The sequence below is a fragment of the Orcinus orca genome, chromosome 1 (assembly GCF_937001465.1).
Source record: "Orcinus orca chromosome 1, mOrcOrc1.1, whole genome shotgun sequence".
NCBI classification, from domain to species: domain Eukaryota; kingdom Metazoa; phylum Chordata; class Mammalia; order Artiodactyla; family Delphinidae; genus Orcinus; species Orcinus orca.
Window position 1 is genome coordinate 116,197,396 of NC_064559.1, and position 26,987 is coordinate 116,224,382.

Sequence of the window (26,987 nt, forward strand, 5' to 3'; positions counted from 1 at the left end):
ATCGGCAGGTGGACCCTCAACCACTGCGTCACCAGGGAAGCCCAAATTAGGACTAATTTGAAGGAAGGAGAGAATAATGACTTGGTAAACTCTGTATTAAAAACTTACTTAACCATAATTCAAAAAGAGTCATGTACCACGATGTTCATTGCGGCACTATTTACAATAGCCAGGACATGGAAGCAACCTAAGCGTCCATTGACAGATGAATGGATAAAGAAATATGGCACATATATACAGTGGAATATTACTCAGCCCTAAAAAGAAACGAAATTGAGTTATTTGTAGTGAGGTGAATGGACCTAGAGTCTGTCATACAGAGTGAAGAAAGTCAGAAAGAGAAAAACAAATACCATATGCTAACACATATATACGGAATCTAAAAAAAAATGGTTCTGATGAACCTAGGGGCAGTACAGGAATAAAGACACAGACGTAGAGAATGGACTTGAGGACACGGGGAAGGGTAAGGGTAAGCTGGGATGAAGTAAGAGTAGCACTGACATATATACACTACCAAATGTAAAATAGCTAGTGGGAAGCAGCTGCATGGCACAGGGAGATCAGCTCGGTGCTTTGCAACCACCTAGAGGGGTGGGATAAGGAGGGTGGGAGGGAGATGCAAGAGGGAGGGGATATGGAGGTATATGTATGCATATAGCTGATTCACTTTGTTATACAGCAGAAACTAACACAACACTGTAAAGCAATTATACTCCAATAAAAATGTTAAAAAAAACTTTCTTAAATGAAATAAGGCAGAAACAGATAACTTTTGAAGGATACTTGGAAGACCGGCTTTAATAAATAGCAAATAGCTTACAATTAACATTATTTATAGTTAAATTAATTAGTGTTTCTAAAGTGTAGGAAAACACTTCTATTAACTGGTTTAAACCTTCCTCCTAAACGCCTGTTTAAACTCTGACAAACCCTTTCTTTGAAATATAAAATAAACCTCGACCTCCTCTGAAAAACAGAATGGTTTGAGAATCTGAATCAAGCTTCTCCTCACAAGCTGATTACATCTGAAAAGGTTCCCATGGAGAATTCGTTAAGCTAAGTTTTCAGCAAATAATATCTGGAAATGTAACCTATTACAGATTAAAATCTTCTCTCCATAATGCTAGCAACCTGGTTATAGGCATTTTGAAGCCAGGAATAGTAAAACGCCCATTAGTTACAGCTGCTAAACATTCCCCTCCTCTGTCATATGTACCCTCCAGCTAGGGTAGCATCTGGTGGCAGTGTAAGAATCAGGAATAACTGTGCAGCCTAGGCACAGGCAGCTAATATGAGCAAGGCGATTACTGAATTAGTAGGATTCTACAGGTAATGAAGCAGTAATCAAGGGAACACAGACTTGTGTTTTTACACCAAGAATCAAAGCGGAGAATACTGATGTCACAGATAATACTACTGGGCAGCAGGCCTGAAAGAAAAACTTCAGTGTACTTTCATTTTAAACCTACCTTGGCTTACCTTCCAACTGGGCAGTTTTTCTTTAGGTTACTTTGTGAAATAGAGAGAAGGCAGAGTCCACAGACTGTATTTTTAAGTTTAAGGACAGATCCTAAAGGCATGGAAGGGCAAGAGAGCTACATATTCTGGCATCTAGACCAGGATCTTGCACATAGGAAGCGTTCAGTAATTATTTGTAGAATGAGTGAACCTTTCAAATTTCTTTCTTCTATAAGATCAAGTCAATTTAATTTCAAAAATAAATAAGTAAATAATAAAGATTCAAGCTAAACCACAAACACTACACCTGAACTTGATTAACAAGTATCTTCGTACACCTGAAGAAGCAGCTTCTTTAGTTTAGGTGCTAAAACTTTAATTAGCTTAAATGTCAAAAACACAACTGCCTTTCAAACCCAAACCAAACCAAACCAAACCAAAACCATTTATTGAAGTGACCACAAGTCAGCATCTGCCCTTCTAGATAGGATTTCCCACTGTATGTTCACATGACTTCTGCAGTCAGCAAAGCTAGATTTACTGAAGGGATTAATCCAGGGCCAAGGTAATGACTTTCAACCCAATATGCAGTTATTTTGGTGGCAGAAAAAACAGTCAAGAGACCATCAACACCGTTTAACACTCTCCAGAGGCAGCTCTTCCTCCATCAGCTTCCTTGCTCCTGGCCTAGGCAGCCTATTTGGAAGTTGCTCTCCTCTAATGACTGTTACGACTCCCTCCCTGTTCATCTTTTTTTTCCCCCAAAGGTTCTGGGTATATTCCCAGACACCACCTACCTGGGGGTAGGAAGGGTGAGGGAGGGAAATGCAATAACATTTGCAGTTTTTTTAAATAAAAAATATAGACAGCCTGCTGTGTCAAGACAGATATGTATTTCTTTAGCAACCTAAGAACTAATAGTCATAATCCCACCTTGTAGAATGGGATTAGGTTTTAGTAGCCTAAAGCTTAGCAAAATCTTTCCCATCTAAAAATATGAGACTGTTGCAAGCAGCTTACTAATCACTGCAGCGCCTCATCTCTCAGATAATGAATATGGTCCATATTTGAAGTGGGCAGAGAGTTAACTCAGGCCATGACATAAATGGGTCACTGTCTATTCTTGCAGCATATTGATAATCTCAATGCTTATAAATAAAATGATTCAGCTACACAAAGATACATGATAACCTTGTCTTCTCTCCCACCCCAAACTACGTGCAGAAGAGAACCTATATCAATAACTGCTGCTGTGAAATGCAGCTTCTCTGCTAGTTTCCATCAGGCCTGCTAGCTCCACTGGCTATCTTCATAGCTAGTAGCTCTGTCTTCTTGGTGAAATACCTCCTGGAGTGTTGTTCACCTTCACATTGTAAATAGACAGTGCTGCCAAAAGCAATTTACAGATATCACAAGTTTTCTCTCTAGTGAAGCCAGATCTCAATAATAGCCTTCTAATTGGGTTGGACTCACTGCATTTAAGCAAAACATGGTTATTTAGTTGAAAACAAAATACAAAAAATGACTACAAAGTCATCTGTTTACATTACTTCCTATTTATCATGATTTCTTCCAATCATTATTAAGTCTTAATTGGTATGCTTTCATGTTTCTTCAAATCTAGACCTGTAAGGAATGCCAGGTCTAATATGATGTAGGATGGGGATGAGGAGGAGGGAAAAGAAGATAGTTGAAGTCCAAAAAGGTCTGAAAATCAAAAAGTCCTATGTTAAAGAACTATTCTGTTTCAATACTCACTACCCCATATAAACAGCCTTACCCACAACAAACACACCAGTGTTCTATTTTTTTGGCCGGGCCACGTGGTTTGCAGGATCTTACTTCCTCGACCAGGGATTGAACCCAGGCCCACGGCAGTGAAAGCACGGAGTCCTAACCACTGGACCGCCAGGGAATTCCCACCAGTGTTCTATTCTTGAACTAATATCAATCATATATGAGAAAGGTTAGAATATCAGATTGACCCATTCTGCAAATAGCACATCCAAATACAGAAGTGTACTTGCTGTGCCTTAGCGACTCAATTAAATGTCAGGCCAATTTTATGTGCTATTTTAGAGCACCTTTTAAAATAGCTTGGTGGGTACAATGGTTGACTCTTCTATGTGATACTGAGAATGGTAAGAAAAGCTCTACTGAAGAAACAATTTGGCGTATGGTACCTCTACCACCTAGTGGTAAGTCTAGTGACAGACTGAGCTAAAAGAATTGCTCTACAGAACTTAGCAAGAAGAAGGAATCATAGGCAATCGATAACAGCTATAAGACTCCAGAGAAGAAAAACAGTCGTATACTACTTGTTTAGTTGATCTTAATTGATATTTTTTACCATCAGAAGCTGAGAAGTTTACTTCCACAAACACATGGTCTATCTACTCAGATTAAGTAGCTTAATTACACTTCCTTCCCAGGTCCCACCCAATTTTGCCTTCTAGGTCCTAAATCAGAGAATTAATAGCCACCAGAATTCCGCTATGACACTATGGCCAGTGGAGGGTGATCAGGATAATATTCAGGGTATTACATTCCTTTAGCCAATACATCTAGTAGGCACCAACTAAGTACTCAGTGCTATTTCAGGAAAGATCTATGGAAGATCTATGGACTCCTTCCAGGACTCCTACCACATCTTTTCTAATCCCCTTTTCACACATCTTCTGGCTAATTTATTCTTTCTTCCACAGATTCTACTCTCACCTGCTTTTTTTACAGAGGAAATGAAGAGAGTATGGCTGTCAGCATAAAAAAAGTCCAAGACCTTTTCTTGATACTTACCACTGATCAGTCTGATTCCCATTTCAGATGAATCCAAAGAAACAGTTATCAATAAACACCAACTTCTTGGTACAAGAACTATTTCAGACTTCCAATCAGGCAAAAGAAACTTCCCAAATGAAAGGCATCCCTTCCTCAACTTGTGGCCCGCAGGTACACCAACAGAAAACAGTTTATCTCAAGGGAATCAATCTCAGGCCACAGAGTCGAACCCAGAGCCACCTCCAGTCACTTCTTCCATTCCCTGGTGCAGAAACCAGTCTTCTGAGACTCGGCAGGTTTTGGCTGCTCACTGTCCTCCTTCCCTGTCTCAAGTTTCTTAAGTTCTCAGTTTCCCCAGATGGGGCCTGAGTTTCTAGAGGGAGGGGGTAGGCAAGCTAATCACAGCACACATCTCCCTCCCCCACTCCACTGGGCTGTGTCTCAATAGTAACAGGATATAACACACACACACACTGCTAGAAGCCAATTCCACTGTCACAAGAAACACTCCTTTCAAAATGGGACTCAACTTGATCTTTCTACAATGTTGGTGGGAGCAAGGGGTGTGGCAAAACCAGGGCCCACACTGCTGAGTCACTTAAATGGTGAGGAAGGAACATAAAGCTTGAAAAACTCTGCCAAAGAGTGGTTTTACCCTTATCAGCTACTCCCCCTCTCTTTGTATTAGAGAGCACACTTCATTGGCTTTCTATTATCTCCTAAAGTGCTCTAGTGAAAGTGAGTGATCTAGGCCTCCAACTGCCAACTAGAGGTAAAATTAAGAGGTTTAAAAAATGGCAACAAGTGGGCTTCCCTGGTGACGCAGTGGTTGAGAGTCCGCCTGCCGACACAGGAGACACGGGTTCGTGCCCCGGTCCGGGAAGATCCCACATGCCGCGGAGCGGCTGGGCCCGTGAGCCATGGCTGCTGAGCCTGCGCGTCCGGAGCCTGTGCTCCGCAACAGGAGAGGCCACAGCAGTGAGAGGCCCACGTACCGCAAAAAAAAAAAAAAAGCAACAAGTAAGAGGAAAGGCTTCCTAATCTTTTGAAAACCACAAATTACAACAGAACATAACATGCAACCGGACTATGTTTCAATTGCCTATTTAGCTATCTACCTGTCCAATTGCCTGGCCAGTTCCAACTTTCCTCATCCTCAATCCGTCTACCAATATTATATGAAAACATTCCAGTCATTCTTCTTTTTCTCCTGACACTGAATTATCATTAACTCTAGGGTTGTTTTTTTTTCGTTGCTGTTTTTTGTACAGGTGACTGAAGAAATCTAGGTTCTTGGAACATACCCATGGCTTTACTGATACGACAAAGTTCCCCCCACCGCATCCCCCAGCACCAGTTGGCACGTTCTATTTATTTTTCCAACTTTATTACGATCATTTTCAACATAAAAAAATTAACACAATATAATGAACATTTGTATACCCTCCATCTAGATTGAAGCTTTCCATTTTCCATATTAGGTTTCTTTCTCTATCTCTATACATATACACACATGCATACTTTCAAACAGTCCTGCAAAAAAATTTTTCCAAATATAAAAATTCATAATAAATTCTTCAGAATGCATCTTCTAACAAAGATATTCTTCTACAGAGCCCCTATAACATTATAATACTTAAGAACATTAACAACAATTCTATATCATCAAATATCCAGTCTGTATTCAAATTTACTTAATTTTTCTCAAGTATATCCTTCATAGTTGTAAACCCGGCTCTTCCAACCCAGGATGGAATCAAGGTTCACTAAATGCATTTGGTTGTTAGGTTCTTTTAGTTTCTGCTAATTTAGAAGAGTTCTCCTGCTTCCCACCTGCCCCCACCCCCCCACCCCACCGTGCTCTGTGATACTGACTTTTCCTCCCAGAGTCCAAGCCAGTTGCCTTATAGAATCTCCTTTTTTTTTTTTTTTTTTTTGCGGTACGCGGGCCTCTCACTGCTGGCCTCTCCCGCTGCGGAGCACAGGCTCCTGACACGCAGGCTCAGAGGCCACGGCTCACGGGCCCAGCCGCTCCACGGCATGTGGGATCCTCCTGGAGCGGGGCATGAACCCGTGTCCCCTGCATCGGCAGGTGGACTCTCAACCACTGCGCCACCAGGGAAGCCCTCTCCCATACTTTGAATTTTTCAGACTGTTTCCTTCCTGTGAACTGGATGTTCAGTTTTGGGGTTTGATTAGAAAGAGGTTAAAATTTGGCAAGAATATTTCATAGTTGGTGTTGTATACTTTACTTCGCAGCATATCAGGAGGCACATAAAGTCAGGTTGTTCCACTACTGGGGACACTAACCTGAAGCCCTTGGTTAAAGTGACGAACATCAGTCTTTGAAAGGAATATTTTCTCCTTTGCAAGTAAAGGTTAATTTGTGGGGTGATCCTTGTCAGCCTGTGAATGTCCTGTTCCCTAGTGACTTTACCATCTGTTCATAATCCTTGCCTGAGCCAATTATACTGGGGGGGAGGGGGGTTTATAGAATCATGATTCCTATCATTCTTTCCACATATATTAGGCTGGCATGTAAAGAAAAGCTTTTCTTCTTTCTCTTTCACTTTTTTTTTTACGTGTCATTCATATTTTATTTATCCAATATGTTACACTCAATTATATGAGTGCACTGAATGCTCCAATTGTCCCAAACTGGGCCAGTGGGAGCCTCCTTTAAGCTGACTCTTCTGTTCTTTTGACATGATCCCATTTAAATGATTCCTTTCTTTCCGACATAAGAAGATATACCAGGCTCATCTTGTTCTTTCTCTGCTTCAGACCTAGAATCAGTCATTTCTCCAGGGAGCCCTGATTTCTTTCAGCGGGGAAAGGTATTTAGAAACTAAAATCTGGATATAATGTCTGCCTATTGCTATGAGAGGTGTCAGTGCTTCTAAGTTCTTTCAGTAGAGAGAGAAATTAATCTTTTTTGTTTTACTCATGAGTACATATTGATACTTTTTTTCAAATTTAACATTACCATTTTTAAAATTTTTAATTTTCCTATTTGTATCTTTTTTTTAATGGTGACAATCTTGGTCTCTAACAGCAATACAATATTTACTTATTTGCTTTAGTCTATACTACACATAAAATAATTTCAAAATTACAAGGCTAATATTATTAACAATAATCTATGCAGTGAAGTGTCAATATTTCATTGAAGTTCTTTTTTTCCTTAGAATATATTTCACAAAGAGTATGCATAGTCAAAGTACTTTTTTCTGGGTGATTGTGTAATCTTCCTGATATGTAGTTAGGTTCATTTGTTTCTGTTTATATGCAATTTTAAGATTTCCTTTTTCTTCTCTTAATTTTATTTTTTGACATATAAAACACATCTCAAAAATTTTAAAGGTATACTCAGAGAAGTCTCATTTCCATTCCTATCCCCCCAACTCTGTTCCACTCTCCCCAATTTTCATTAATTTCTGGTTTAGCCTTCTTATGTTCATTTTTTGAGGTAGGAAAAGCAAATATGTATTTATATTCTTATTTTCCCTCTCTTTCTTATTCAAAAGGTAGCAGCTAAAATATTCTGCACCTTGTTTTTTTTTTCACTTGTAAATCACTTTGTATTGGTTCAGAGAGTATAAGAATCAACAATTCTTGAATGTCAGGAAAGACCAAGCCTGGTTACACATATATACAAACCTTACATGTTTGTAATAAAAAGTCATTAGCCTGAATTCGCAGTCCTCTTTAAAGCCAATACTGATTTTAAGTGAAGCTCACAAGATGTGAAACTTGCAAACCTTACTGCAAAGTACGCTGGGATATTCTTTAAGATGAAAACACAACTGCTTACAAATTAGGCAAATCTGTATTCTTCAAACAAATTGCTATGAGAAGAAAAGTTATCACTGAAAGCAAGTAATCAGTGGATATCTCTAGAAGGAAGATGGAGTCTGGCATTTTGGAAGGTGGCAACATAGACTGAGTAAATGCCATCTGTGTAATTTCTTAGCCTATCAAATTGGAACAAGATTGGAGATGTTATAAGAACAATTCTTCCTTCCTTGATCTGGAAGTCTAGCTTAAATAAACTTGAAAGCCAATTACATCTTAGAAATTTAAACCCTCTTTACATATTCACTTGAGTGAGTGAATCCCACCTGTGTGAGTGAATCCCACCTGTGATATGGCAGAAGGAATACAAGTAGCTCCCAATAAGTAGCACCTGAGTCCACGAGGGTCAGCATTCAGAACCCTAGACTAATACTCAACAAAGGTTAATGAGACATTTTTTTTAGTCACCATCCACTGCTTCCCATCAAGTACAGGCTCAAGGGAGGAAAAAATCACCAAAACTCAATATTAAATAACATTATCTGACTTTAAAGACCTAATGTTAAATACTATGTAGTAACAGGTATTGCTTCCAGAGATGAGTGGGTCAATGGGACTCTTCAGAATCCATTCTGTAGTTAGACTGGATATTTTCAGGTTCAAAGGACAAGGTGAAACCACTTTAAAGATCAGCTGCAGCAAGCTTTAGTTTCCACAGCTCTTAAAAACAAAACACAAAATATTAAGCTTCTAATACATGGACAAGAATCTATCAAAGATCATCAGTCACATCAAAAACATGATTGTAGGGCTTCCCTGGTGGTGCAGTGGTTGAGAGTCCGCCTGCCAATGCAGGGGACACGGGTTCGTGCCCTGGTATGGGAAGATCCCACATGCCATGGAGCGGATGGACCCATGAGCCATGGCTGCTGAGCCTGCGCGTCCGGAGCCTGTGCTCTGCAACGGGAGAGGCCACAACAGTGAGAGGCCCGCGTACCGTAAAAAACAACAACAACAACAACAACATGATTGTAGGGACTTTCCTGGTGGTGCAGTGGTTAAGAATCCGCTTGCCAGTGCAGGGGACATGGGTTCGAGCCCTGCTCTGGGAAGATCCCACATGCCATGGAGCAACTAAGCCTGTGCGCCACAACTACTAAAGCCCGTGTACCTAGAGCCCGTGCTTAGCAACAAGAGAAGCCACCACAATGAGAAGCACGCGCACCACAACAAAGAGTAGCTCCCATTTGCCACAACTAGAGAAAGCCCGCGTGCAGCAACGAAGACCCAACACAGCCAAAAATAAATAAATAAATAAATAAAACATAATTTTATTTTTCATTGTAGAGAGGCAGTATTTGCCATCCTTCTTGATGTTCTAACTTGAGGTGTTTATGTTCAATTTTAGATAAGTCTCAGTATAAAATAATGACCTTAGATAGCCTACAAGAAACAAGCTGGTTGAAAGAAATTGTAGGCCGAAACATCTTTGGAGCTATTGAAAAATAAGAGCTACCTGTTGTTCCAGAATGAATACAGTACAATCCCCCTATTCTCGCTGCCTCCCAGACCTGAAGACAAAGTTTGGGTTTTCCTGACCTATGACTTTCTGATTAGCCATATTCTAATGAGTAAAGTGGACAGATAAGCAAGGATAAAGGTCTCTTGCTTTTGGCTGTATGGTAAACCAAAAGCCAAAACCAACTCTTGTATAGGAAAAGTTATTCAGCTAATTTTACCAGTAACACTGCTAGAGTATCACTGATCTAAATGTTTTTCAAACCATTTTTGTTTAAATCTTGGCATACAAAGAACAAGCAAATCCACTCGAGGGCACTCAATTAGGACTTTTTACTTAAAGCTGATTAGCAGTTTGAAATCCACACTTGCTAGCATGGTGAAAACCAAGGTCCTGAATGCCTAGATTTCTATGACTTTCTAGTTTAAGCAGCTGCTTCAACATTAGTGGCTGTGGCTAAGATTTTCTTATAGAGGATTTGTATTTTCAAAACATTCTGGAATCCTTTGACTGCTGGATCTACCCTTCACAGATGACAAAACAGAACAGGGGTGAGAGTTAAGTGACTTGCTCAAGGCAATTTGCTACCAACATTAACAACAACAACAACAAACCCAGTTAAGTAAAAAACAAAACAAAAACAACCCCCCGCCCACAAAAACAGTACTATTATCCTGCGTTTGTAACAGGCTGGGGGAAACAGCAGCGTTCCCCTTTATTTTCAAGGAGTTAGTTTACAGAACAGTCTACTATTGCACTAAAGCTTTCTGAACTTACAATATCAGTTGAACATGGTGAGCTTTGGGGGAGGGAAAAGAACTCTCAGTTCCAAAATCCACACTGGTTTTGGGAGAAGTGAAATGATGCAAAGAAAAGTCATATTAAGTTGCCAATGAATTGCCATTGAGAGATACTGCTCCTTAGACGTGGAAAGGGTGAAGAGAGAACAGGAGAGCCCAAACACTGTGGAAGCAAAAAGCTCCACTCTGGCATATGCTTCAACTGTCTTTTGGGGATGGATTGGGGAGGAGGAGAAAGTACAAGCAGTCCAATCCTGACACTTTCTGATGAAAGAAATGACCCATGAGCTTCCCATTGGAATCAAAAGCAATTTAAAAACTCCACCTGATATATAAACCAATTCAAATGATTGTGCTAATTTATTTCTTCTAGTTGAACTACCTATAAAGTAGAATTACATATTTATAACTATATAAGCCTAAAATTTTAGACATGAAATTTATTATTATTTTTTTAGCTGTATCAAAGCAAGAAAATATCTTAAAACGTAGATTTCTCCCAATAGTGAGTATTTACTTCCTTTTAGGAAAATGCCCCTTCTGTTGATATTTTATATTTGGGTTTTAATGTAATTTGGATTGGATACAGAGTTTATCCTTTACCCCTCTACCCTTTTTTTTTTTTTGGCCGCACCTCACGGCATACGGGATCTTAGTTCCCCAACCAGGGATCGAACCCGCACCCCCTGCAGTGGAACCTCGGAGTCTTAAATGCTGGACCACCAGAGAAATCCCTACTGCTCGTATTTTAAATAATTTCTGCTTTCTTTTAAATGAGAAATATCTGATCTTTTAAAAAATATATAAGTAGAACATTTAAATGTAATTTATTTAGTACCTTTCATGTAAGGAGGAGAAGTTCGTGTGAAAGATTTAATATTTAAATTTTAGATACTCTTAAACCTTCCAATCCTTAGTGTCTCTAGTCTTTCAGAGCCTCTTAAAAAAATATAGTAAGTCCCCTACATACAAACCTTCAAGTCGCCAACTTTCAAAGATGTGAACGTGTTTGCTTGTCCAATCACGCAAGTTAGTTCACGTGTCTGGCATACGTTGTGCATCCCCTACCAGTGGTTGTGTTTTTGTGTACTTTACTGTATAGTACTGTATAAAGTACAGTAGTACAGTATCTTTATTTCAAGCCCTGGATGTCCAGAAGCAAGTGTAAAAGCAGCAGTGATGTAGCTCGTACTGCTAAGAAGAGCCAAGCAATAACGATGGAAACAAAAGTGAAAATAATTGAGAGAGTGGAGCGACAAGAGGAAGAAGTAACTGAAGAACCAAAGAGATTCACAACCCAGGAAATGGCAAGGGAACTTTCTTTATTTGATGAGGCACTGTTAGTTTTTGAGGCACAGGACCCGAACATAGAATGGTACACAAAGGTTGCAGCAGCCTTCAGAACGTTCAGAATGCAATCCAGTGCTACCGTGTTAACTATGATGAGAAAAAAAAGAGCTACTACCCAGACATCACTGGATTGTTTTTTAAGAGGGTAGATAGAATTGAATCCAGCAAGGAACCAGAACCTGTGCCATCAACGTCAGGCATTTGAGTGAAATTGCAGTTTGCCCTCTGTCTCCTGTTGCTGAAAATCCTTCAGCTTTCCCACCTCCCACCTCCTCCAGTCAGTAACTCTTCTTGCCTGTTCACTCGATACCAGCCCCTGTATGCCAGCTGCTGTACTGTACTACTGTACTTTTCAAGGTACTGTACTGTAAGATTAAAAATGTTTTCTTAAAAAAAAAAAACTCCACCTGTATTTACTTATACACAGAGGTTTTCAATTTGGTATGGTTAAAACTGACCAATGATTGTTTTTTCTGGTTATCTTGGAAACCCGCTGGCTATCTTCATAAGACATGACGATGCTTTAAAACATGCAGCAAAGAATATATTTTAAATGTGCTTTTTATCAGCGTTTATTTATCCTGTGCAGAATAGTGATGGGGGAACTTTTCTTTCACACACTAACACTTAGTATAATTAGAGAACATGCCCTTAAATTGAGAACATTCTACTAGGTTCCTTTCTCAACTGGGGTGTACCACTCAAACACTACCTACTTCAGGTCACTTGCACTTTATAACATGTCTGAAAGATCTAGTGAGGTTGGATTTTCCCAATTCAAAATGAGCTATAAGTAAATTTGGGAACCTCCCAGTAAAATTTTTAGATAAAGACACATTTTGTCACTGATGCTTTCCCACTTTCTGGTACCACTTCTCTAACTGACTCTGCTACAACTAAAAAAAAAAGTTCTTGTAAGGTTATTAATTTTATTGAAGTATTCTGGACTTAACTGACATAATATATGATTACTGAATCTTGGTTTCATATCCACGGTAGACATTATATAAAGTACTCATTTAATGAACAAGAAAAAAATCCTGGCTATATGGTTTTTAAGAACAGTAGAATTTTCCCAAAAACTCAATAGTAGGTTTTAACTATATAGCTTCATAAGCTGAACAGAACCGCAAAATAAATCTAAACAGACCCAGGAAGTGAGGTCTGAAATTCCTTTGATCATTTTAAAGGGCTTCTTTAAAAATAGAAAATAAAGATAGTTGGTGGTATGATTATATTCTACTAGATTAGGTAGCTTTGACTTTAATGCATCATTGAGCAAACAATGAGATGTCTTTTATATTAAATAGCAGGCTGTAAGGTTTCACACCAAAATAGTTTTTCCATATGCTGGAGAGCAGTTACAACTGGAACCATCTAGAGCCTCCCGGCTCCTCTGGGGAGGACTGTGAGTACTGTTCTCTAATGGGCTCTGAATTTATAGAAGTTTGGCCTGGAAGGCCTTGAATACAGCACTTATTCAGCAACCCCTCAATGTGGGTCTGGAAAGTTCTCCTTAGACTTAGGCAGAGAAACAAGAATATCCCTGTTAAGACCACCTTAAGAGGTCTTGGCCTGTGGTTATACTAAAGGCCAGATTTCAGGGAGGTAAAGGTAGAACTGGCATAGAACTCTGCAAGCTCGTTGTGCTCCAATCTCTAAATCTGGCTGTGTCTTTTCTACATAATTCTTTCTCCTGTTGCCCCAAATGAAATTTCATTCATATTTCTATAGTACATGTTACACACTGTACTAACTCTGAGGAATGGTTCTGCCATTCATTCAAGTCAAACACCAACTTTTCTAGGGATAGAGACATACTAATATTGGTATAAATAAAGCAAAGCCTTATCTACCCTCCCCTTTTTACCCTAACGTAAACAGACCCCTTCAGGACTAAAAAGGAATCTTTTGTCTGGGTCTCAAATCTATTCACTTCGGCTTAAGGAGGAAACTGCTCTCCTGGCTACCTGGCTTACCAGCTTAGTTAATTGTCTTTCTGAGCTCTGCCCGTTTTTTCCTATCATCTTTCTCTGATCTTTTACTCTTTGGCTATTTCCTCAGTCCCTCAATCAACTCCTTCTGTGATTTTCTATGTTTTGAAGCCAGAATTTCACTAAAAAGTCCTCTCACGATCTTTATAATTTTACTATCTTAATCCAGGAATTCACAATATAAATTAATCATGTTAAGGAAATTCTCATATTCTGACCTGATTTTTAATCTACTGAGTCCAAGAAGCTCAGCCAACCAGAAACTAGAGATGAGGACAGAGAGTCAAAGTCATTCCTGACATTTCAAAGAGAACACAGACTAAAGAAATGCTATTGGTTTAGTGGAGGTCTAGCCATTCCTTATACTTTTTCTAGAGACACCCTTGAGTTCTTGGCAAACTACCTTGGCCATACAGATGAAGAAACCACAATCCTGTCCTGCTAGGAGGTAAAATGCCCATACACCCAAACTCATGACCTTGCTTTATCCCAATCACGACATTAATCAATTCTAGGCAAGCAAGCTGTCTAGGTTTTTAGCCTGGGATCCATGGATGGGTTTCAGGCTGCCAACTCCCCCTTATATGCAAATTGTTACATGTATGTAATATTTCTGGAAGATAAGCACAGCTCTGATAGGGCTCTAAACTCCAAACAGTTGGGACCACTACACCAGACTCACATGACCCAAATAATAACCTCATAAGAATGTAAATGCCACAGGATAGATATGGACCTTTGCCTTGTTCACCGATGTATCCTAAGCAGCCAGCACAGGTCCAGGGACACAGTAGATGCTCAACCTTGAGTTGACAGGGATGCATGACTTCTGGTTATGGCTTACTCTGTATACCTTGGGAAAGAAGAGTAAGTATAGGCTATTTTCCAGGACCTCTTTTATGGGGCACAAGATTTCCCTCATGGCCAAAGTCATCCGAGATAGGTGGTGGCTGCATTACCATCCAATAGCAGATTTCACAACAATTTTGGCTAGCCTTGCTAGATAATCTGAAAGAGTGGTTCTAAATCTGGGATCTCTCAAGTTTAGCTGAGAAAGCTGTTCCAAAATGCACATACCATCCCATTTTCCACCCGCCCCTTACTCTCAACCCCTCCCCATTCGGATTAAGTAGGTCTAGGTTAGGGCCCCGGTTACCAATATTTTGAAAAAGCTCCCTAGGTGACTCCCTAGCTAGCTCCCTAGCTTTTACTCCTTCCCACTCCATGAGGAGGACTGATCTGAGACAATCTAAGCAGGATCTGAAAAAGCAAACACAAGCTCATGGAGTTTACCAGGCTCTTGATAAAGTGACTCAAGGAACACAGGGAACAAATGAGTTGGTCTTGTACAGAAATAAAACAAATAAGGCCAAGAAATAGAAAATCTGCTTTTAATACCAACTCCATCTGTCAGCTACAGACAATCATTCAGATGGATCCACAAGGGTTTAGGAGAACATGACAAAGCCTGTCTGAGGAAGAGAGACTGTATTTTTACAATGCGTTGGTCCAAATTCAGTAAAAACTGGCAAGGTGCTCTCATTCCAAACATGCCCAGTGCTCAGCTAATCCCCTCCCTGTGAAGTCAGAAAAGAATGTGCAGAATTCTGAACCCTCTACTCCCCAGATAGGAGAGGTTCCTTCTCCTGAATGCAAGGGTTGAAACTAATCCCATCAACTCTCCACTCCTAATTACAAACTAGAGAAACGAGGTGCCTTCTCAACATAGGTGCTCTTTTTAAATTTATTTTTATTTTTGAATTTTATTTTTTATACAGCAGGGTTCTTATTATCTATTTTATACATATTAGTGTATATATGTCAATCCTAATCTCCCAATTCCTCCCCCCTACCCCCCCCCCCCCGCCCCGTGCTCTCCTTCTTAACCTTTCTGATTTGTAAACATTCTTTACTCCACCAAATTAAAAACCAAGCCTTTTCCAACCTCAATTAATTCTCAACTGGCAAATAAGAACAGAAACCACCACCAGAGTAATGTTTCCCTCTGGGAAGTCCCGGGGAAGGGGTGCCACAGGGTCAGTCTATCCAGTATGCATTTTCCTTGGACTTACACTTAGAACACAATGTTCCCAACCAGCTTGGTCTCTTCTCTGTTACAAACCTGAAGTAAACAGATTCTACAGCAGCTACAAGCCTGTTACCAAGACCACTGTATTGATCAGTATAATTAACATTCACAATTCATCTAGTCCAGCATGACAAGCCAGCTGGGCTATTCTCTATAAGAGCTGAACACTGGGAATCTTCATGTCTTGCTTGCAAAGAAGTCTGGTGCTCTGGACACTAAAAACTCAAGTACTGAATTAGAGGCTGGATGCCACCTGGCCACCCACAGGAAACTGAATTAGTTACTAGAACAACTGAACACACTTGCCATTTCTACAAAGTACAGACTTCTACTTCCAAAACAGCAAAATTCTGGAGGTCCCCCATTCCCCTGAATCCTGCCTAGGTTACATACTGTGGGGAAACAACCTACACAGAATTCTCAGTGCCAACCAGAGCCCAAGCTCCTGATTAGGGCAAGCACTGGGCCAGTTCCCTGAAGACTGTGACTCTGAAGGTGTGTTTCAAAGACAAGGGCACATATAGCTTTTGAGCGCTGAGCTCAGCCTTTGGTGCAGAAGAGGCAGCCAGGGTTGCAGAACGAGAAGAATCAGAAGTTTGCTCAGCACTGCCAGGCAGAGCTGCTGTTTATTACTTTTATGATTCCAACACAGATTCCAAAATGAAACTGTTCAACTCATCAGTGGCCCCCAAATCTCAAACACCCTAAGAGTAAGCTTAAATCAAGAGTAAACCAGAATACCACTTTCAACTGTGGGCAGTGTCCTTAATGCTAAGGGTTTCAAACTTGGTGGGAAATTCAAATTACCTTTCCCATTATGTCATAAGGACACCTCTAAGCTTCTGGCCTACTGCCTTGTGGTTCTCATGCTACTGGACTAAGATTCTCAAATCTTAGCCCGAAGAGTCTCTTACCTATTTCTGGCATTATAAAGGGATCTACTAAGCTGTTAGAAATTCTCATCAATTTCTCACCTGCAGTTCTTGGTACTCCGTTATCACTCACGTGGGAGGGGGTCTAAGTTAGAAAAACAACACTGGCCAGCTGAAGGGGAAAGTGAGGCAAAGCCACCATGTGAGTCCAACTCACTTCCTCCTAGGGACAAGCATCTCAAAATACTTTACTCAGTAAACAATTAATGTACCAGGCCCTACATACTATACATATGTATGGGGTATGGTCCTTGTCCTTAATACTGTTGGTCTAGAGAAATCAAATGAAAAGTAAGATTCAGATATCACTGTCAGTCTTGAAAACAGTCTGAGAAGTACTACATTGAAATCAAACCTATTTTTGAGAGACACAGAGGAGCAAATTATTTTGTTTAGTTTTGATACGCAGTCTAGTGAGTCCCCTATTCTAAACACTGCTATGGAATCAACTCTGGAGATTTAGGGGTACCAACAGTTCCTATGAGAGCAATGGGGCTGAGATAGTACAAAAACTCCCAAAAGTTGCTGAAACGCTGGTTTCAGTGTGCATAAGTTCCTCAGTTGAACCCTCAAGGCATTGATAATGAGTCTCTTGGGAAGCTGAGGAGCATCCCAAAGAGGGGGGTGAAAAGAACACCAACAACCTCAGCTTTGTTCCAAGGACAAGCTGCAAGCTAGAAAGTTAATCTCAGCTGTTTCTTGATCTGTAAGGGAGAGAGATACTATGGCTTAGAGGCCTGGCCTTCTAAATCAGGGCTTTTAAAGCCAGGATCCAGAGATGAGTTTCAGGGAGTCCCATAAATCCTCTGAAAGTATAAGTTTCTGTGCTCCTGAATTTTGCCGAGGAAAGAACAGTGATTTTTATAAGACTTTTAAAAAGGGATCTGTGACTCAAAAGATTAGGAACCACTGTTCTGGAGTCTCTAATCCAGTGACTATCTCAGGAGCATTCCCTCAAACTGGCAAAAGAGAAACCTATTTATCTACCTTTCACACGTATTTGTCTACTTATTGACCTCCCTTCTGAAGTTAACAACAGGGGTGGGGTGGGGGTGGGGGGTGCAGTTTGAGAATTCAAAGCGAGTAGCTCTTTTCTACATCTCCAAAATAAAGCTAACTGTCATGAGAGCCCAAAAAGGTTTTCCTTAAAGCCTTTGAGTAAGGATACAATGTGGGGGTGGTCAAAGAGGGCAGAGCAGAATCTATCCTATTGACTTTCCTGACAGGTCTCCTTTTTGATTTCAGGATTCTAAAAACCATAACTGGAATAGGTCATAGCCCAGAAACTTTGACTTGCAGTCAAGCCAGTCCTGGGGTAAAGGGAAAAAGTAATTCCCATTATAATACCCATGGAAATCTGTCCTTCAAAGGTTCACCTTAATACAATTAATAAGTACTAGAAGAGTAGGAACCATTTATTAAAAACAGAACTTCCAAACTCCTGACACTGCTCAAAACACAGTGGTATGAACAGCTTCATTCAGGAGGCCAAAATGAATGGAACATGGCTATACTCATCTGCTCCAGGCCTTCAGCCCCTTCATTCTGCTACTCATCCAGCTCAGAGAGCTGCGCACACTGCAGATCAGCACATTAGCATTTTCCTTGGCACCTTGAGCACATAGGCGCAGTGGGATTCCACTGATGCCATTGTACACACACAGGCTCAGGAAAGGAGAGAAAAATACATAAACAACAGGGCTTGCTCTAGCTGAGCAGTTCTTCGACTGTAAAGAACTAAACCTGAGGCAGGTCCAAGATGAACAGCATGGAACAGTGAGCAGTCCCAAACCCCTCCCGTTAAAGCCTCACTGCTAGCACACAACTAAGTACAGGGTGTCCATTTTAAAAGAACTGAACTGGTTTGGGCTGGTAAAGGAAAACACTTTAAGCCCATTAAGCCCTAGAAGTTAAGTACAGAGGCACATTAGCTGAGGCATTGGAGCTTTCAAGACAAGAAAGCAGGAACATGCTTTGCCGTCCTAGACTGGCGGTTCTGTCAAAGTACTTTCCCAATCTCTCCCCAGCATTCCAAATAATACCTTTCATCAGTAGTTCATTCCACTGTTTTATTCTGTGTCTTGTTTGGGTAGTAAATGATTAAGCCCCACTGTATATTGCTAAGCAGTACCAATCATTATATACATTCTGAGATTAAGGCACCTGACTGAATCCTTTAGAAAAACTGAACAGAGATAGGAACAAAAATGAAACCAGTATGAGTGTTAACAAAGGCAAAGGGTGCTCCACCCTAGATCTGTAACTGCTATGGAGCAAAGGCCACACATTTCTGCAAGAGAAAATCAGTTACACGTAATTAAGAGCAGGCTGTTTAGAGCAGAGAGAAACAGTATCTGAGTGGGTGTGAGGGAGTTGGAGTACACAGGCCTGGGATCTGAAGATGACCATATACAAACATAAGGTCACAGCTCAGATGAGCCTTTGGAATTGTTTCATGTGATTCAATGATTCTAGTTTGGAAAGACTCCCAAACTATTACAGGTTGAGGAAATAAACTCCTGGACTCAGGCAAATGTCTGACAAACGCCCTCATTCTATGGGTACACTGTCATTATGGGGAATGAGGTGGGGGAGTGGTCAGGTAGAACATATCTCATTTCCATCACAAGCTCTAAACTCTCCCACTGTCTATATACTTCCTGGAAATCAACAAATAGTCTAGTGTTCAACCGGAGTAAGCTCTACATAAAATAACATTTTTGTCAGGGAAATTTCCTGTTGAAAAGATATTCCAATAGAAACATCTTTGTTTTGGCTCTTTGAGAATATTTTGAAATTCCATATAAAGCAGGGTACTTTTCAGAGTGTAAGAAGGCACTCACTGACTAGCATGCTGGGATAACAGGCACAAACCTGAATTGTACCAGGTAAACCAGGACATATGGTCACTCTAGTTATAAAGGAATAAGTACACTAATTAGTATTTACTAAATGCTAGTCTCTTCAACAATCTTGTAGGACTATCATTATTCCTCATTCCACAGGTAAAAAAATGGAGGCTCAAACAGGTTCAGTCACCCAGCTTGTCCAAAGGTCACACAACTTTGAGATGGTAGAGGCTGAAGGTAAACCTCACTCCAAAAATCAAGTGCTTAACTTACATCATACTCCTCCTCCTCCTCACAGTTTTAAGAATAAAAAGGCGGAAGTTAAAGAGGTCTCAGGTAACAGCCAAACAACAGTGGGATAGCAAGAGAACTACCTGAATGAGTCAAAGGGAAATGCGGAATCAGAATGGAATTCACAATTCAATGTGAATTTTTAACTACTTACCATATGCAAGGCACTGATAGTGCTGACAAGAGTTGGAAGGAAAATTTGTGGTAAGAATCTGTCTTTAACCTTGGATTCTCGGACTTCAGGAAAAAACTCTGGTCTATGCAAATGTACTGTTCTTCATACATGAGGGGGGTGCCTCTGCGCCACCTCAATGTGATGTATTCTGAATTATTATACCCAGTATAAGGTTGGCCCTTCTTTATAAAATTTAATATTCAAATTTCCAAACTTGGGAAACAGATAGGTATAAATGATTCTCCTTTATTGGCCAGTTCCTTTAAATAACAGCCCCAAGAGAGCATTAAGGTGCTTATTTACAGATTGCAACTACTTGAGGTGACAGAGTAAACTTTTAGGAGTCACAGGCAACTAAAGATCTACATGATTCTACGTATCAAAATATCTTTTATAAACAACTTTACAAGAATATTATATTGGGTAACACACACTGGATCCAAATATACCTTCCTGATGAAACAAAAAGTACACATTTATAATCTTGCCAGCAAAGTATCTAGACAATGAACAGATTTCTGTTACAAGTTAAAAATCTAAAGGAATTTACAACAAAGTAATATGGAAACTGTGCCTAACAAACTAAACAGAATCAAATAAGAAAAAGAGAGGTAATCAATATCTGGGGGAGAAATCTAAAAGAGATAGGATCTTCTTACACCTCTGATAGGATCTTCTTACACCTCTGACTCCTGTTCAAAGACTGGCACTAAAACAGTAGTCATTCTAAAGAGAAGTAAGAGATACTAATGATGTGGAGAAGATAGGAAATGTCAACCTATCAAATCACTTCTCAGTGAATCTAAGAAGTACAGGTGTAAATTCTATAAAACTGCACCAAGGGCTTCCCTGGTGGCGCAGTGGTTGAGAGTCCGCCTGCTGATGCGGGGGACACGGGTTCGTGTCCCGGTCTGGGAAGATCCCACATGCCACGGAGCGGCTGGGCCCGTGAGCCATGGCCACTGAACTTGCACGTCTGGAGCCTGTGCTCCGCAACGGGAGAGGCCACAGCAGTGAGAGGGAGAGGCCACAACAGTGAGAGGCCCACGTACCGCAAAAAAAAAACAACAAAAAACAACAAAACCGCACCAAGAATTAGCCATAACATAATCCTGATAAGAAGTGGATCATCCTAAACATCTAAGCATTCCACTGGGTCTCTACCTGGTATGTTTCCTAAGTCTCAGCTGACCCTTCTGATGAATTAGTGCTATATATGCTTTATTCAAATATATCCTACAAAGAATATCCTACAAGCAAAATTGTTCTGTTGTGTTCTTTTTCTCCTTTCCCCTATTGTGCTGGTGGTAAAGGTCTGACTGGATAGATCCTAGGTCAAATGCCTAAGGTATCACTCTAGAAAGTCACCCCAAATGTTCGTACAGATGCTCTGATAGACCTTCCAGAGAAACATGTCTATCTTACAAGGTTTTCATCAACAAGCTTGGGTTTATTCTATGGAAAAAAAAAAAAAAACCCTTGACACAATGTCAATTTCCAAAGGCCCAAGGACAAATATCACAGCTGTAACACGAAGTAGCAGAAAAAGAGGGATAAATACCCAGTTATGATGGGGAACTAGCTGACTTGTTTGGTTTGACTGATAACTGCCAACATTAAACAAGGATTCTCTCCAGCTATGGTACAATGTACACCGCCCTTACAACTCAAGGACTCCTTTTCTCTCCAAATTTTCCTGGCAATTCCATCTGAAAGCACCAGTGACAGTCATGAACAAGCCTTAACACGGGAATCAATACTATAACTATTAATACTGTCCTGTGAAAATTTCCTTTAGAACTTACTACCAGCAGAAGTTGTCTCCCTGAGGAAGTGGTGTGTATCATTTCCCATGTCTGCTAATGAGACTATAATTCTGATTCCTTTTATCCTCTCGCTCCTAGGAAGCTTAGAGTTGCATGTGATGATCAGCCTCGTCCACTGTCTTAGCCCTCAGAGTTAACAATGTTTTTTTCGTTTTTTCTATAGTTTGGACTTCCCATCTGTATTGTGTGTGTCCTGTGTTATAAGCCACCTCAAATGCTCATTAAAGACAGGGAGTGTAAGTATGCTAATGGACTTCTTTTTAAAAACCACTTTTGCTATCTTAGCTCCCAACACACACCTATCTGCACTTGTTCCAAACAAAAAGCACTTATTTGGCAGATGAGGAAACTGAGGCACAGAAGCTCACTTGCTCAAGGTGGTACCCATTTAGTTGGCTTTTTGACACTCAGATCAAGCTCTGAATCAAACCAAAACAAGTCCCATTATCTACACACTACTGTGGTAGATCCCGGGGCATACAAAAATGAGTAAGTTGTGATTATAGCTGAAGAATCTTGCTATCTATGCTTTTAGTTAAACGACATCTAGTCTATCCTAAAGTGAATAAAACTTCACTAGTTACAATGGAATCTGTTCTGACTGAAGACCATCAAGGTCACCCTGCAGTAACCTATAGCCTCCGACTGGCACCAGAAATGTCCTCATTTCCTGAGGGGCCTCAGGGCTTGGAATGATCCAAGGATTACTTGGTCTAGAGCCACGCTGGAATCCTCACAGGCAAAGGACAGCACTATTTGAAGAGGCCTTTTCTCACACCATTCAATACATGCCAAGATAAAATTTTTTCCTCTTACTTTGCTCATGCTTTCTCACATTATCAACACATGGCAGAGGTACAAAAGTGACTTAAGTCATTATGTCTGATTCAGCTGAAGTTATGAAAAAACAGATTACTTAGGACTTGCAATGTGACCTTGACTAGTCCTCGATCAACTCATTAACTAGATAAATGCCTTTCATCATCACTAGGGGAAGGGTAATTAGTCATCATAAAGCACTTTAATACAAAGTGCTGTGTAAACACTAAACAACAAAGCTCAGAAACAGCAAGATTAATAAGAAACACAGGGGTACATTTACCAGCAAATGGAACTTACAACAGGGTCTTCCCACATTCCTGGCAGAGACCCCTCCTTTCAGCTAATGGAATATGAGTCTCTAAAATCATTAGCACTTGGCCTGACAATAGTTCACATTAGCAACATTTCTCCTTGAGAGAAAAGAAGAAAATTTATTCCTGGTAGGCAGCCATAAAGACATCTCAATTACTAGTTAGCCAGATGGACAATTACTATTTGAGTACCTACTATATGCTAGGTACAGAGCTAGGCACGACAGATACAATGGTGAACACAAGTCTCTGCCTTTATGGAGTCTACAATCTACAATACAAACTTTGTCTTATTAATAGTGGCACCTGCAGAAACAAAGCCTTACTAAAATAAAGGCAAGTAAAAAAAAGATGCCTAATCCCTGAAGAACTAGACAAACAATAGGCTAATGGGGAGAGGAAGAGTTCCGGGAATTAGGTTACCAGGGATTTCCCATTCTTTCCCCTAACTCATCACAGGTACTATCCATATTCCATTAGCTTATACAGACTGTGACTTTGTCTCCACACAGTGCAGATTACAAAGGTTTACTGCTCCAACAAAGCAGTCAGCTGAACTGAGAGCACTAAAAATAAGGTCAGTCAGACTTCTTAGAATCAAGGGATCTTCTACAAAGTGTTTTTAGGCATTCTATTGGTAAGATCTAAATTTTGTGGGAAGACAGAGCTAAAGCACACAATGGTGACCTGTCTTTTCAACCCTGCATTTGATTTCTGGACTGGTAGGTTAATTTCCTTAAAAGAAAAAAAAAAATCATCTCTCCCACTTATGACAGCTTACCTAGTTCAGCCTGAACGACTGTAACTATTCCTGCAAACCTTGCTTTGTGCAGCTTATACAAGCAGTGCATCCCATCAAACACTGCAGGAAGAGATAGCCTTGAAACTCTCTGTCTTTATATAGGAGGGAAATATTTATCCAGGTTCTTAACTGGTTTCAGAAAGGTCACCTCTCTGCAAAGGTTCTCTGGTCTACTGTTAACTGGGTACCAGTTATGTGGAAAATCAAGATGTGTTTGGCAGAAAATGCTCAGAAAGCACTAGGGATCCCAATTCCACCACTCAGAGAGCTGGTTAGATTAAAACCTCCAAAGGCTGTCATTTAATCTTCCACAATAAGAGAATTAGAAGGATGTCCTTTGAGTTCAACCCACAGCACAACAGACTAAACTTGTTCTGCCTCACTAAGTGCAGTAAAGAATGAGCAATCGTTCCTTCCCACCCACCCCTCCAACCCACCCAAGCTCCTTTCTCAAGGGATGCCTAAGTGATCTATTCACATGACTCTACGATCAACCTGTATCCATGACAGTATCTGCTGTCACCAACCTCCAAAGGTTAATTTCTTAAATATGTCTAAACTAGACGACCACAGAAGGTGAAAATCAGTTTTCTTTTCAATTTCATGCTGCCCTCATCGTTTTCACCTGCATAAAAGAGCTAGCTCCACGCATTTTTTTCATCTTGCCTCCAAGATCGCACGCAGTTGTTGGATAAGCCGGCCACTGCTCCCAAAGAAGCACTATCAGATTTTCACTCACCTGAGAGAAGACTTCCCGTACACCCTCATCCCGAGACTGGTCACTGGGGTCACTTCGTCACCCCCTCCCACTCCCGTCTTCCAGGCCCTTCATCCAGGAAAAGTCAGTCGCAAATTTAAGGCCCGGCCCTGTCGGGTGTCGAAAAGATCCCGGAGGACTTGGGCCGAGGGACAAAGGAAAGTGAGGTCAGGGTCTGCCTTTCCAGCTCGGGATAGGCCTGGGGCCGCTCACCCTCCACCCCTCACACCACCTCCGTCGTCCCGGGTCCCTCAAACCTTGCCCCTTAAGTCCCGAACTAGCTGGACCCGGGCCCGGAGCTCGCTCGCGCCCCTTCCGCGAGGCCCCAGCCCGGACCCCTGCCGCCACCCAGAGCCCCCCGCACCTTCTTGGGCGCCTTGGTGACGGTGGCCATGAAGGAGTACTTCTCGGCGTCCTCAATCTCCTTGGCCTGCTTCAGCTCCTCCCCGACACCGGGCAGCGGCATCGCGTCAGGCATCGACATCCCCCGGCCGGCCCGGGCCGCGGCTGACCCGCCGCCCCCGCCTCTTTCCCTTACGGGCGCCCGCCCGCCTACCCGCGCGGCACCCTCCGACACGCGCTCGCCCACCCTCCAGGCGGGGCCCCGCGCCGAGCCGCGTCCGGTGCTGAGGTGCTGGGGCCGGCGCCTCGTCCGCTCGGCCGTCCAAGACAGCCGGACAGCAACGGCAGCGACAGGAGCACCAGAAGCAAGCAACACGGAGCTCCGACCGGCCCGCGCCACCACCTCCGCCGCACGCAAACACGCACGCAAAGTAAGGGTAGAGGGCGGTGACGCCACGTCGAGTACTGGCAGCTCCCGGCGGGCAGGGGAGAGGCGGGGAGAAACGGCGCTCTGTCATGACGTCACCACCCTGGACTGGGCCGCCGAAGCCACCCCTTTTCCTAGCTCGCTCGGGAAGAAGCTCCAGGGGTGAGCCGGGCCCTTTGTACCGCCAGGTGGCGCCATTAGCCTTGTGAGCGGCGCGTGGTTCCTGCAAGGTTGCCGCGGAACTGGAGGGCCTTTGGACTATGGGGTTCCAGGAATGGTCTCAGAAGGGCGTAGGGATGCTTGTGAGCAGACCAGAGCCCCACACGACAGAGCCTTCACCCAGTCCTAGGAAGCTTCCGGGGCCCCAGATAGCCCACTCACTCACTGCCCCCTCCCCAGACCCTTTGAAACAGAAGCCCCTTCCTAAGAGGCAGCGTTTGCCTCTTTGACACCATAAGGGTGGGTAGAACAGACCCAGAGCAGTGTGGTTTCTGCACAACTCTTTGTGACCTCCTCCACCACCGTCTCCGCTGGGCCTTGCTTGTTTACAGGACCTTCGTGCCGCAGAGCTGGTGGGATGGGGCTAATGATGGGTCAGAGGATGGAGAAGGAGGGGTGGGGGAGGGGAAGAGAAGTCGTTGTGTTCCCCCCCACCCGCTCCGGATCAAGCATTATACTCTGACAGCTTCCAGGGCCGCACCAGGGCATTCATGGACTATTCACGTGCTATTACTGGGCTCTATTATGTGCTACCCCTGTGCTAAGGCCCTGGATAGTACAGATGTGTGTAATACATTTTATGTTTCGTTAAACCTTAGTCCAGCTGGCAAGGCAATGTCAGCTAAGGTTGCTTGTCCTTTGACATTCAAATGACACTGGCTGAAATTCCCACGTCCTGTGGAAAGTCCAATGCTCCCCCTCTCCCCTGATTTCTGTGAATTACTGGGGAGACTTAGATCTTTCAAGGTTACCTCTGGCTCTAATTTTCTGCCTCATCTGAAGTTTTAGTCACTCTCCTGGTCTTGTGGCTGTTTCTTTAGTTCCTGCTGTCAATTCAAATATGGAAAACAGTCCCTTCTCCTTTCAACCCGCACCCCTATTCCAAAACAACCACAAAAATAATGCCATAACATGTAGCAGAACTTCTAATGAAGGTTTTTGGGCCACAGGGGAGAGGTTACATCACACCACAAACAACTTGAAGTCACATTTCTGAAATGTTCTGAAAAGTTATTTTGGCTATCTCGTCACCCGGGACTTCTCATTAGCCACACCGCCCCACAAAGCTCCCTGGCCCATGGTCGTTTCATCTCCCTTCCTCCTATTCCTCCCTTCCCATCCCTCCACCTCACCTTCCCCTCCTTGATTGACTTTGGGAAGCCATATTCCTCTTTACTCTGCTGAGTGTTCCAGTCTTCCCAGGGCCCTTTTCTTAAATTCCTCCCATCCCACCTTCTTATATCCAGAAACCCAGCTGGTCTCTGGCAGGGTCAGCTCTTTCAAGAAAGAAGTTGTGATCTGAAGAAACGTTTTCCCCACTGGTTTACATTCAAGGTTAGGAAGAGTGTGAAATACTTGCTTCTGGGGTCCCAGAACTCTTAGAGAATCCCATGTTCCAACCACCCAGCCCCATGAGGCTGTCTGTTTGAAGTAGGCTGTGGAAGTGC

General features: G+C 42.0%; 1 protein-coding gene across 2 annotated transcripts in view; it reads right to left on the reverse strand.

Annotated features, from left to right (window-relative positions):
• Positions 1–25,402, reverse strand: part of AHCYL1 (adenosylhomocysteinase like 1) — a 40,864-nt gene extending 15,462 nt beyond the window's left edge. The window contains exon 1 of one of the 2 annotated variants that reach the window (XM_004263154.3): positions 24,916–25,402. In XM_004263154.3, coding sequence (XP_004263202.1) covers positions 24,916–25,035 — 120 coding nt within the window. In that variant the 5' untranslated portion in view covers positions 25,036–25,402. The remainder of the gene's footprint in view (positions 1–24,915) is intronic. The other variant, XM_004263155.3, reaches the window with a different exon arrangement.
• Positions 25,403–26,987: the final 1,585 nt, after the last annotated feature.